Raw genomic sequence first — 12,686 nt, 5'->3', positions numbered from 1 at the left:
TTCGTGGTGTGCATTTTGAACATATAAACTAATGAGGGGAACTCTTGTGGCCTGAAATGGTGATGATAGAATAGTAATAAAGTGAGTGGAATAGTGAAATTCTATTAACAGTAATCTATAATGGAATTCGTGGAACGAATTTGCAATGGTGATATTTTCACAAGGACATCATAGCTGTCACCCTTGCCACTGCTGAAGCAGTTGCTAGGAAAGGCACAATCAGCTCTCTCAGGAGTAATCATACAGCATTTCTATTTTCACAATAAAAGACACTCAGCAGTGTCCTCAGGGACCTGTGCAGATAGACTGAGAAGTACTGGTCTCTGATGTCACTTCCCTTTCTGATAAACCCAATCTTTCTTATCTCTTAACCGTCCTTATACAGACCTGTTTCCTAATGTCAGTGAATGTAATTGGACAGCGAATGGATTTCTATGCCATGGTTCATGCCTGTTGGCTGATTGGTGTCTTGTATCGACGCAGAAGAAAAGCCATCGCTGAGGTCTGGCCCAAGTACTGCTGTTTCCTGGCTTGTATCATCACCTTCCAGTACTTCGTCTGCATTGGCATCCCGCCTGCCCCCTGCAGAGGTGAGCACTCTGCCTAGAGAATCTGCTCTTAGCACAGCCATAGCCAGTGGCCGACTAAGAAGGCGGAGCTGCACCAGGAAATTGATTGTGCCTGTTCATCCCTGCCCCTTGCAGATTACCCATGGAGATTCAAGGGTGCCAACTTCAATGATAACATCATCAAGTGGCTGTACTTCCCGGATTTCATTGTGCGCCCCAACCCTGTGTTTCTTGTCTGTAAGTCTTCGGCTGTGGGACCATAGGATGTAGGTATTTGGGCTTATATTTGTTCATTATTATTCATGTGTTAGACATCGCCTTTAGGTCCTCCACTGAACTTCATAAGTGGGTGACGCTTGTCTTATGTACTAATATGTTGTTACCAATAGCGTCTGCTTGTTCACTTCCATTTGCAAAATGAATAAATCAACCCTGGAGTAACTTATTCACTTCCCAACACCTCTCCCTTCCAAAGATAGACTAGAGAGGGAGCTTTACAAGTTGACTCCATTTCCAGCCGCCATGGCAGAAAGACCAAAATGAGAGACAGGGCTGTGGCGGCAATGGGGATCCCACAGGTGACAGTCACAGGAGAGCTGCATGCAAGGCCTTCCAGGACAACCGGAAATGGAGGGTTGGAACAGTAGTTCCAAAACACCAAGGAGTGTCAGTGCCATGGAGAATTCCACAGTGACTACCCTACTGCAGAAGGTTCAGTATGATTTTGAAAACAAGGAAACCACCTGTGCCTTGGGAGCAGCCCAGAGACCTGACCAGGAGGTTTGTTCTGGACAGCTGAAAGCTGTGTCCATGTTCTTTTATGAACTGCCTGCCACCTTTGCTCTTGATTACCCTCAGTGTGAGCTCTGAGAAAAGTCTGGTTGCTAATGCAGAGGGATTGCTGAGAGTAAAGAACAGAAATGCCTATATCTAGCTCTTGTGAAAGGAAGAGCCAGTGTTCCCGTGGCTTCTTCAGCCCTGGTAGGTGAAAATGCACCACACCCCAAGACTCATGGAGGCAGGCACCTAGCATTTCGACATGACAGCATCCAGATGCCAGCATTGCCAGCTCTCCAGACGTCATGCTCCCTCTGCTGTTCCTGTGCTGAGATCAGGAAATGGGGGCTTGGTCCCAACCTTAGACGCTAGTATGCTTTCTGGGGACCCAGCCCACTTAGGACCCCCAGACTCACACGTGCTGTGTGGTGACTGTATGTGGCCTTTTAGAACCTGAGGAGTGGCTGCTTCTGTCTTGCCAGATGACTTCATGCTGCTCCTGTGCGCCTCCTTGCAACGACAGATCTTTGAGGATGAAAACAAGGCAGCTGTGCGCATCATGGCCGGGGACAATGTGGAGATTTGCATGAACCTGGATGCAGCCTCATTCAGCCAGCATAACCCTGTCCCGGATTTCATTCATTGCAGGTAACGGCAGCCTCGCCTCTCTGTGGGTGAGCTTTGTGTGCAATGTCTTTCGGACGGCCCCTTGACTGCGGTTCTGTCAGAGTAGCACCAGGGGAGCAGATCAACCACCGAGTTCCACCCCTGTGTCCCTCTAGTCCCTGCTGGATGCCTTGTATGGACCCCGTCTCTTTTTCAACAGAAACTGCCTTAGGCCCACCACACCAGCAGGCAGCTCTCCAGCGAGAACACTCTCCAGTCCTCATCTGCCTTCTCTCCTCCTCCTCTATCCATCGTCTTATCCCTCTCCCTCCTTTATTCTCTCCATCCTCTTGACCCCTCATCTGCCCTCTCTCTCCCCACCTCTCTTATTTACTACTTCTCTCCCCTTATCTCCAGTCCCTCTCACCCCCTCTGGGCTTCCTCATCCTTGCCCCTCCTCATCACCTCTTCTCATCTCTTGTCTTTATCACCCCTCTAATTGTCCCTCCTAATTGATCCCCCTCCTTATCCTTGTACCTGCTCACCACCCCCTCCTCATTCCTGGCTTCATCACCCCTCACCCTGTCCCTCCACCCGCTCCTGTCTTTCCCCCTCCTCACCTGTGTGTTCAGGAGCCTAAAGAGTGCAGCCCCCGCCCCCCAGCTGGCCTGTGTGGGTCTGTCCTGACGTCCTGTCTCCCTGAGCCCTGTGTGGGCTCCCTTTACAGCTCTCTGTCTGCCCCCTCCCACTCCTTCCCAGTCAGGTGACACTCAGCCTTGCCTTCCTTAGCTTCTCCTTGGGAGCTTTGACATAAGCCCAGCTCAGTCTCTTGTGGTGCATTCTTTCTGGATCTTGGGTTTTCCAGACTTAGTTTCATCCAGAGGCCTGCCTGGTGTCAGCCGACCGAGACCTCATCCTGGAAAGCCTTGTAGACTCATCCTAGCCATGGTGTAGTAACCTAACGGCGCTGTGGGATCTGGCTAGGCCTGGCCCTCCAGCCTCTGGGGCTCATGGGTTAGTGTCTGCCCTCTCCCATTGCTGGGAAGATGTGGGCAGAGGCAGGCAGGCTGCACAGAGAGTACACAGGGCCCCTGTGCGGAGCATCCCAACTTCCAGCTCCAGAAAACAGTGACATGCAATCACCGACTCCCTGGCACTGTCATTTTAGGAACCTGTCTTGTCTGCTTTTCTAAAGTGCAAGCATAAAGGGGCAAAGGCCCTTCTAACTGAGTTTCATTTTCATTTTTGTTCACCTTTCCCACTTGCATAGTCCTGAGTCTATATAGTACATACATAACTTAACTAGCTTCCATTAACTAGTCGTTTTGGGCGCCAGACTCCATTCCAAATGCTTTACTACTATTGAGCCGTACCAAAGAGTGACATGTCCAGCCACCTCTGGAGGGGCACAAATGGTCACATTCGACCATATCTGTAAGAAACTAGCAGGTTTGCTCATCTCAAGCATGGCTCTCCTGCTTTCTTTAGAAAATTAAAGAAGGATTATAATTATAATTGCAGAAAAAAATATTATTTATTTTGTTTTACTCTTAAAAGCAATAAATTAAGACACATCTTGTTTCCTAGTACTTCTGGCAAGGCCAAGGACAGAGCATACTTTATGGAGATTGTTTATTAACCTCCTGCAGAATTGCAGCCTACTAAACAAAGAGCAAATCCAGAATTTCTCCTCTGAGCTTTTTCCTAAAACCCAAAAGGAAAAGCTTCCAGAGCAAGCCCTCAGAGGAGCTGTGGTCAGGTAGGGGTTAGCACTGGCCAGCCGCTGTACCACCTCCTGCCTGCAGAATGACCAGGCTCTGGGAGCTCCCACAGCTACTCATTATTGTAGAAAAATTTGGGCCCCATACTCCAGTCTCACTTTTCATCACTAAAGCCACTGTGGATGGACAGTGCCCCAAAGAGCCCTGCATCGACCCAGTGACATCCAGAAAGAGAACATGAGAATTGTTCTTCCATCTATGAGGAAGGATTGTTTTTACTTTTAGTGAAATCTTTGTATGTACCATGTATCTTTTGTCATGTAATAATATAAATTTCTAGTTCCTTGAAAGTAACCCATTGCTAACTTTTCTGCTAAGCAGGAGGCACCTATATCTTGGAATGTTCTTTTGCCATATAATTATTCATGCCTCCCATAGAAAGACAAAGCGAATTTTGAATATTCAGGTTGTAGGCAGAAAATGTTCTTTTTGCAGGGAAGGGAGCTTTCAAGACAGGGTTTCTCTGTTTTAACAGTCCTGGCTGTCCTGGAACTTGCTATGTAGACCGGGCTGGCCTCAAAGTCACAGATATTCACATGCCTCTGTCTCTTGAGTACTGGAATTAAAGGCATGTACCATCACTATCACCCAGCCTGGGAAATGTTCTTATTTTGTGAGAAATTAGCCACAAATGAGATGATGATAAGCATACTTATACATGGTGTTTTCTCAACTTACCTGTTTGTCTAATACTGTTTATGTAGGGGTTTCCTACGTGGCAGGCAGTGGTATGCACAGACCTCAACACACATTTTTGCAAAATGCTTTGGTGGACAGTCCAATGTTGAATATGAGGTTTTCTCCTCTTAAGGAGGAGTTCTTGATTTTTTTTGCATCACGATTGCTTGGGTTGTGTCTTCCAGATCTTACTTGGACATGTCCAAAGTGATCATCTTCAGCTACCTCTTCTGGTTCGTCCTCACCATCATCTTCATCACGGGAACAACCAGAATCAGCATATTTTGCATGGGTTACTTGGTGGCCTGTTTCTATTTCCTGCTCTTTGGGGGTGATTTGCTGCTGAAACCCATCAAGAGCATCCTACGCTACTGGGACTGGCTGATTGCATACAACGTGTTTGTGATTACCATGAAAAATATACTGTCGGTAAGTGACTCCCGCTACATAACACCCTTGTGGTTTCAGTGTAAGAGTAAACAGTCCACTCAGTGTTTCTCTAAAAGCCTTGGCCTCTCACGTGACTCTTAAAAAGGCCAGCCAAGACACTCCCAGTTCAGATATCCATGCCTGCTTGCCACTCCTGGTTTTGCCATGTTACACAGAATCTTTTCCATCCCTTTCTCCCATTTCAGCGTCACACGATGGAAGGTGATGCATTCAATAAATAAAATCTAAAATGGTTTACTACTTAAAATTCCATCCTTCCCTAGGAACAGGCTTCCATGTCTCCTAGTGTTACCATGAAGTAGCCCTTTTTATGACTGAGTTGGGGTCACTAGATGTCTTATCATGTTCACCAAAAAGGAACACTCTTGCCTAGAAAGAATTGTACAATGTGAGATGCATTGAGATGTTCCCTGTCACGTGAGAAATAAGGTAGAAAGGGCGTTTAGATGAAGAAACATTGTATGTGCCCCAAAGATGTGAGAGAAAATTCAGCATTAGGTTATTTCTGAGTGTAGACATCCAAATGAGAACGTAGTGGAAAGCATGTGGGGCGGATGAATGGTGTATACTGCTTGCTGAGGTCAGGTGTAACTTATACTCTAATGTTACAGATAATTCATACCACACAGAGAGAATGCCAACATTGCACCCATTATTTAGGCTACCACTTGAGTCATTTAGCACTGTAGGGAATTTAACCAACAACTTTAATAAGCTGAAGGAATTAGTGCCTCTCCACTAGGCTGTAGCTAATGAGCCTTGTGCCTGCTTCTCCTGGCTGTGATTGGTCATGCACTAGTGGGACAGTGCTATAATGGTCCCTGCTTCTTCTCTTCTTACCTTCTTATGAAGGAACTCACAAGGCATTTACATGTCCAACTACTGGGTTGTTTCTTTTAACAGATTTTTTTCATGTGAGTCAATATGTTTAGAGGTCTAGGAAAGTGTGTATAGCCATAAATAGCTGAATTATTTATCTTCTGCACAGTCTATTGAAGGATTAGTTTTCTTATTGACAATAAACTGACTTTATTTTAGCATTTTAGCTTCCTAACATAAATTTTCATGGGGTGTGATGTTGGGAATAGTGGCAGGAGCGTGAGACAGGACAGCAGCATGCTGGCTCACTCTGAAGGTGATCTCATGGGAAGAACTCTTAATTGGCTGATCCTGGAAAATGCATGGCTACAAAGTCTTCTTTAACGTATAGCCATCCACACCTGTATCCATCCATCTACACCCATCTGTTCAGCTTAGTACATCTACCCATCCATCTGTCCGTCCATCCATCCATCTACCCACCCATCATCGATCAATCAATTTATCCATCCATATCTGTATCCATCCATCCATCCATCCATCCATTCATCTGTCCACCAATTTATTCATTCTACAAATGTACATTGTAGACTAGATCTTTGCTAAGCAGTTTTACATTTTAAAGATCCAGATATCAGCAGGACTCAGATGTTACCCTTGAGGTAACGTTCTGAATGATCATTTTCAGTAAAGGAAAATAGCCTTTATTATAAATAACAATGCAATCATTGGTAACAATGGTTACAATGTTGAGGGGGGGTGAACAGAAAATGGTTGTCTACTATCTTTCTTAGAAAACTTAGGAAGAACTTTCAGGAGGCAAACAAACACACAAACAAAACAAAACAAACAAATAGATTGGAAGTTTCTAGATACTAAGTAGAGGTCAGTTCCTGCTCAGACGAAAAGAAGACAAAAAATTTCTGGCATGGGATTAGAGCTTAGGTTGAAATATTGCTTGTCAGGGCTGCAGACCCCAAGCTGAATAACTGCTGTTTGGGGAATGATGCTCTTTGAGTATCCTGGGCCATGTGCACAGCTTCCCCAATAGCATTTATGTGCTGATCTGTAGTGGTTACTGTTTATTTACACTTCCTAGCTAAGAGTTGGAACTCAGCATAAGAAATTTGTTACTATGAAAGGACTACATGCCAATCAACAGAAAAGACTTCTTCATTCAGAGGATTGATCAGACAAGTTTCAAAGCACATAGACTTCTCTTGATTTCTCTTAAGGATTTTTTTGGAACTTCTGTGAACTCCAAGACCTTCAGATGCTCAGCTGCCCTGTATTGCACAGTGTTTGTGTAGAGCCCATCCTCCTATGTGTTTTACATCTTCTCTAGATAACTTATAAATATATACTACAAGTACCTGATATACAAATGATTGCCCTACTACACTGTTTAGGGGATAATAACAGTGAAAAGTGTGTATAGATTTGATACAGGTCCTCCCCCACACCAAATATCCTCTCTCCATGGTTGGTTAAATCCTAGGATGTTGGATGGACCTGTGAGGGTGAGAGCCATGTATCATCTGTACTGGCCCTAAGAACTCTACTCTTCTTCAGCTTGTATCTGGAGTGACCTTCTGGGGATCAGTATATGTTTGAGTCATGTGACCTCTGAGAAAATAATTCTACCCTTGTCTTTGTGCATACCCAAAGGGTCATGTCCTATAGTACTCCAGTTTTCTTTGTGAAGAGCAGTGCTTCCAAGTGCAAAAGCATCACACTGGAGACCCTTCCCATTCCCATGGAGAGGAATTCCCCCTGAACTCCCATTGCTCTCTGTGCAGCTAATACTTCATGTATGCATTAGATGTGGAGACTGGTGTTTTAGACACCACAGGCCCCTTATGGAATCATTGGCATTGGTTCTAGTGAATTCTTGCACATTGGGGTTGTTAGACATCAGATCTGTTTTCTGGATTCAGAGCTTGAGGTTTGCCTTCCTCCTTTCATTTTCAGATAGGAGCCTGTGGATACATCAGCGCACTAGTGAGAAACAGCTGCTGGTTGATCCAAGCGTTCAGCCTGGCCTGCACGGTGAAAGGCTATAAAATGCGTAAGTATGAGAGGATCCTTTGGGAGAAGAAATGTGGAAAAGGAAGAGCAGCTATGTTGTTCTGACTTAAAACCTAAAGGGAAACACAAAAAAATGAGATAAAGGTAGGAGTCAATGCCACCCTGAGATGGAGACTATGAAGCTATATACTGTTTGATACATTACTTATCACAGAAGGTGCTTCCCAACACCCTGCCACAGTGGTGCAGTACAGGTGCCTCCACGCACTTTTTCCAATGGGATTCAAAACAGTTCCAGCCACCTTCTAAGGGCCACAGTTGCTCCATTTAGAATGGTCAGTCCTCAGGGTACCTCAGACTTCCAGACCTTCTCTCTTCAAGATGCTGGGGTTTGGGCACCTTCTGGTTCAGAAAACCAACTGGGAAGAGTCCTGGGCTATCTGGGATGATTTTCCCCACAGAGACAATGGGAAATGCTATTTCTGCCATCTGCCTCTAGCTCAGAATCACAAGTCTTATCACCTATGTGCTTCTATGACGCTTAAAAGGCTACTTAAATCCAATGCACTGATTGGCTGTGGTTTCTAATTCAGGCTGTACTTAGCAGATGATTGAGCTATTATCTGGAAATTGCTACTTAGTATAAATGTGCTGCCATGCCCTGCTAGTAGACTAGCCTGTGTTCATGGTCAAGCCAGTTGACCCTGCATAGGACTTTTCTATATTAGAACATTTCATCTACCATTGAGCCATTGTTTCTCCATAGTCCTTGTTGGGGAGTCCTTGAAGAAAGAATGTTCAGGGTTTCCCTGTGCCTCACAGTTTCAGCAGCTCACTGGGGCCCCTTCATGCTGTTACCAGACTGGAGGCATCAAGTTTTGCTTGTGAAGGGCTCAGCTCACAAATAAGTCAGCCCCTTGGAATTCCACTCTTGTGCCTGTGGGATTTCCCAAGCCTGGCTCTGTAGACTTTACACAACAGTGATGCAAACAGGTATTCATTTCTCCTGCTTTGATGCCACAGCTGATGATGACTCCAAATGCAAGCTGCCCAGTGGGGAGGCGGGGATCATCTGGGACAGCATCTGCTTTGCCTTCCTCCTACTTCAGAGAAGAGTCTTCATGAGTTATTATTTCCTGCATGTCGTGGCTGACATCAAAGCTTCCCAGATCCTGGCATCCAGGTGGGTCGGACTACTTTCACCAACAACTCGCCTGTAATAATGCTCACTATTTTCTGACGTTGCTCAGAGAACCCACAAGAAATTTTAAAGTCCCTTTTAGAAAACTCATTCCCCCAAAGCCCCTGACACCCATCCTTTTGCATCTGAGATAGAGTTTTAACAAGAGACTCTGTGACCATGACTTACACAATGGGCAAATGGTCTGTGTAGATGTATCAGAAGAGAAAACATACAAGTGGGGATTGGGATGTAACTCAGTGGTAGAGCACACTTGACCTTCCACATCGAAGAAAGGGGAGGGGAGGGTGCAAAGAAAGAACATACACCAATGTCCTAAAAGTACCTGAACTAGCACTTCATATCACAGTTCATCAACAAAATGCAAAGGAGAATACCACAGTTTGGCATCATTCCACTCCTATGAGAATGCCCACAACTGAAAAACCAAAAACTCAGTGCAAGTGAGGACGTGGTAAACAGGAACCCTTACACACTTATTAGTGAGGCTGTACATTAACATAGCCATTCTGAGAGCAGTATAGTAATTCCCCCCAGAAAGCTCAGATGCTGACCTTGGGACCTAACACCTCTCTCTTTCTCTACCCCACCCTGCCTTACTCTTCGCTCCTTTTAGTTTCTTCCACACCTCCCTTGATTTTCTTCTCTGGACCACTTTACATCGCCACATTTTTCTCCTTGGACTCCATCCTTCCTTCAGTTTTTGTCCTTCTCTTTAGATTTAGAAAAGACTATGATGAGTACTGGCCACTGACAGGCATGCCACTGCATGGAGGGGGCAGTGGCTGAGTATGCATGAGTTTGTCTGAAGAAGTAAGCCTTGCTCAGATAACACAGGATCCATCATGCTCACTATCTGGGAACATTAGGTTAATGTCCCATAGGAAATTACCAACTCCTGTCTTTGAACTTGAGGTTCATACATGCACACATAGGTAATTATGACACCAATTTCTCTAGATTTCATCTCCACCCCCTGCCAGGAAGTTCATTTCTATGAGTGTGATCCCAGACTTTGTCACCTAGGTTGGAGTCACATAGAGAAAGGACACAGTAGGGACCTACCTTAAATTCAAGGAGCCTTGTGGAGTGTTCTACCCTCATTATATAGATGAACAGTGACTTGGTTTTGCTTTAAATATTAACCCTGTAGTTTATGAGTATAATTACTGTTTACTGCCCAGGACATCATTTTCAGAAATGGCAGAGTGGGATAGAATTGTCTTAGACTTTTGGGGCTGCCATGTCAAAAGCATGGTAAGGCAGAGACTGCACATACCATAAATGCATCCCTCACCCTTCTGGCAGCTAGAAGACAAGGGTTGAGGTGCCATCAGATTGCATGTCTAGTGACTATGTAGAAAGGACAAGAGTCTTCCTGGGCCTTATCTAAGTCATTCATCCCATTCATAACTTAGTCATCTTGCAAGGCCCTACGTCCCAGTGGGCATAAGGATTGACTTGGGCATAAGGGTTTCAACATGATACAGTTATTCAGACAATAGTGAATATGATGTAGGAAGCATCGGGGAGGCCATGAGAGCCAAGGGTGTGTTAGCAATTTCATGGCATGAGTTGGGCTGCCTTCCATTCCAAGACGCAATCTAAAGAATGAGCAGAAGGGTTAGGAAATGAAAGAAGGGTAGGGAAACAGCCCCAATGACATCACTATAGAAGGTTTCTATTTGACCCTGCCTGGGCAGCGGTGACTGGGTGTACAGAGGAAAACATGGGGTGAGCCTGGCGCCTTTGTCATTTCTCAGCTTGGCAGAGCTGTAGTGAGTTTGTCAGTTTGCGGTCAGAATACGTGCAGCTGGAGAGATGCCCAGTGAGTTAAGTGTTTGCTGCACAAGCATCAGGACCTGCGTCCAGATCCACAGCATCCATCTAAAAATGCTGGCGTGGCATTGTGCATCTGTAACCCTGGCCCTGGAGGTTGGAGGCAGGCAGACCCCCAGCCATTGCTGTCCATCCAATCTAGCCAAAATGACAGGTTTCACACTAGTGAGAGAGCCTGTCTCAAAAAATAATAATAATAATGTGAAGGGCCTGGAGAGATGAGGGCTAAATAGTTAAGAGCACATACTGCTCTTGCAGAGGACCCAAATTCAATTTCCCAATACCCATGTCAGTTGACTCACAACTACCTATAAATATAGAGGGATCTGGCACCTCTGGCCCTTCATAGACAACTGTATTCACACACATACATAAAAATACATGTAATTACACTCAAAATAAATATTTTAAAGAAATAATATGGAAATATGATTAGGAAAAATATCCTAATATCAATATCAACCTTTGGCCTCCACATGCACCCACATGGGCAAGTGCATCTTCACACATATATGCATGCAGCACACACATGCAGAGAGAGAGAGGGAGGGAACATTTGTAGCAATAGAAATGTGAAAAATGCATAAATTCCTCAGGCTTCAGGCAAGGCAAAAAATCAAGGAAGGAACCTCAATACTGTGGAACAATCCTTTTCTACACTATGAATATGTATTACTCTTATTGGTTAATGAAAAGCTGACAGGCCGATAGCTAGGCAGGAAGTTAGGCAGGAAAGCCAAACTGAGAATGATGGGAAGAGGGAAGGCAGGGTCAGGGGAGTCAAGAGAGACACCAGCCAGCTGCTGAACAAGCAAGATGTGTAAAAAAATGAGGTAACAAGCCATGAGCCATTTGGCAAAGCATAGATAGAAATATGGCTTAATGTAAGTGTAAGAGTTAGCTAGTAACGAACCTGAGTTATCGGCTGAGCATTTATCATTCATATTCAGCTTCTGAGTCGGTTATTTGGGACTAGGCAATCTGGACAAGAAATGTCGGTTTATACCCCAAGCACAAGGCATGCCATTGGCAAGAGGACTGTGTTCCTCTCCCTGTCATGCAAAATGATGATGATGATGATGATGATGATGATGATGATGATGATGATGACAGTGGAAAGGATATGTGTGAGAAGATGAGCAACTTCTTGCATTATGACTAATAGCCCTCTAGGACTGTGGTTCTCAACCTGTGGGTCATGACCCCTTGGGGTTTGAACAACTTTTTCACAGGGGTCACCTCAGACTATCTTGCACATTAGCTATTTACATTACAATTCATAACAGTGATAAATTTACACTTAAGAAGTAGTAACAAAAATAATTTTATGGCCAGGGGCCACCATAACGTGAGGAACTGTGCTAAAGGACCCGCAGCATTAGGAAGGCTGAGAACCACTGCTCTAGGAGTCGAGAAGCTTGAAGCTAGCTCCTTTATAGAAATGAAAGTCACTTGATAAACGTGTGGCGCATAGCTGAAGTCACTTAGTATTTGAAAAACAAGCCATTTTCTTTCCGCTGGCCTCCCAGAGTGGCAGACACCCCACTTACTCCCAAGGGGCTATTCCTTCCTTGTTCAGTCACTCATGAGGGGCATCCAGAAAGAGTTGGTGACTTCAGCCAGGAAAACTCTGTCATCCCCAGAAAAGGGATGCCATGACCTCTGATCTGTAATTATCATTTTCAGGAAAAGATGAATAGCTGCCTGAATAACTGATTTATTCTGTGTTCCCAATTTTATTTTAGAGGGGCCGAACTTTTCCAGGCTACAATTGTGAAAGCTGTAAAGGCAAGAATTGAGGAAGAGAAAAAGTCCATGGATCAGCTAAAGAGACAGTAAGGACTTTCTTTACTCTGGATCTCTTCCTTCTTCCCAGTTTGTACAGTCTTCGCTCTTGGGAATTTCAGATTCCTGAAATGCATCCTTTTTTCACAATGA

The 12,686-nt window shown here is 44.8% G+C and overlaps 1 protein-coding gene across 10 annotated transcripts in view; it reads left to right on the top strand.

Moving 5' to 3' along the window:
- The window catches only part of Piezo2 (piezo type mechanosensitive ion channel component 2), a 372,574-nt gene that overhangs the window by 302,325 nt on the left and 57,563 nt on the right, over positions 1-12,686 (top strand). For all 10 annotated transcript variants that reach the window (XM_052742300.1, XM_052742303.1, XM_052742301.1 and 7 more), the window contains 7 exons: positions 386-590; positions 705-806; positions 1,829-1,994; positions 4,597-4,840; positions 7,652-7,748; positions 8,732-8,891; positions 12,494-12,583. In XM_052742300.1, the coding sequence (XP_052598260.1) occupies positions 386-590; positions 705-806; positions 1,829-1,994; positions 4,597-4,840; positions 7,652-7,748; positions 8,732-8,891; positions 12,494-12,583 (1,064 nt within the window). The remainder of the gene's footprint in view (positions 1-385; positions 591-704; positions 807-1,828; positions 1,995-4,596; positions 4,841-7,651; positions 7,749-8,731; positions 8,892-12,493; positions 12,584-12,686) is intronic.

The sequence above is a fragment of the Peromyscus californicus genome, unplaced genomic scaffold (genome assembly GCF_007827085.1).
Source record: "Peromyscus californicus insignis strain IS unplaced genomic scaffold, ASM782708v3 Scaffold_17__1_contigs__length_78620276, whole genome shotgun sequence".
Classification (NCBI taxonomy): Eukaryota; Metazoa; Chordata; class Mammalia; order Rodentia; family Cricetidae; genus Peromyscus; species Peromyscus californicus.
This window is presented reverse-complemented; position numbering and strand designations above follow the sequence as displayed.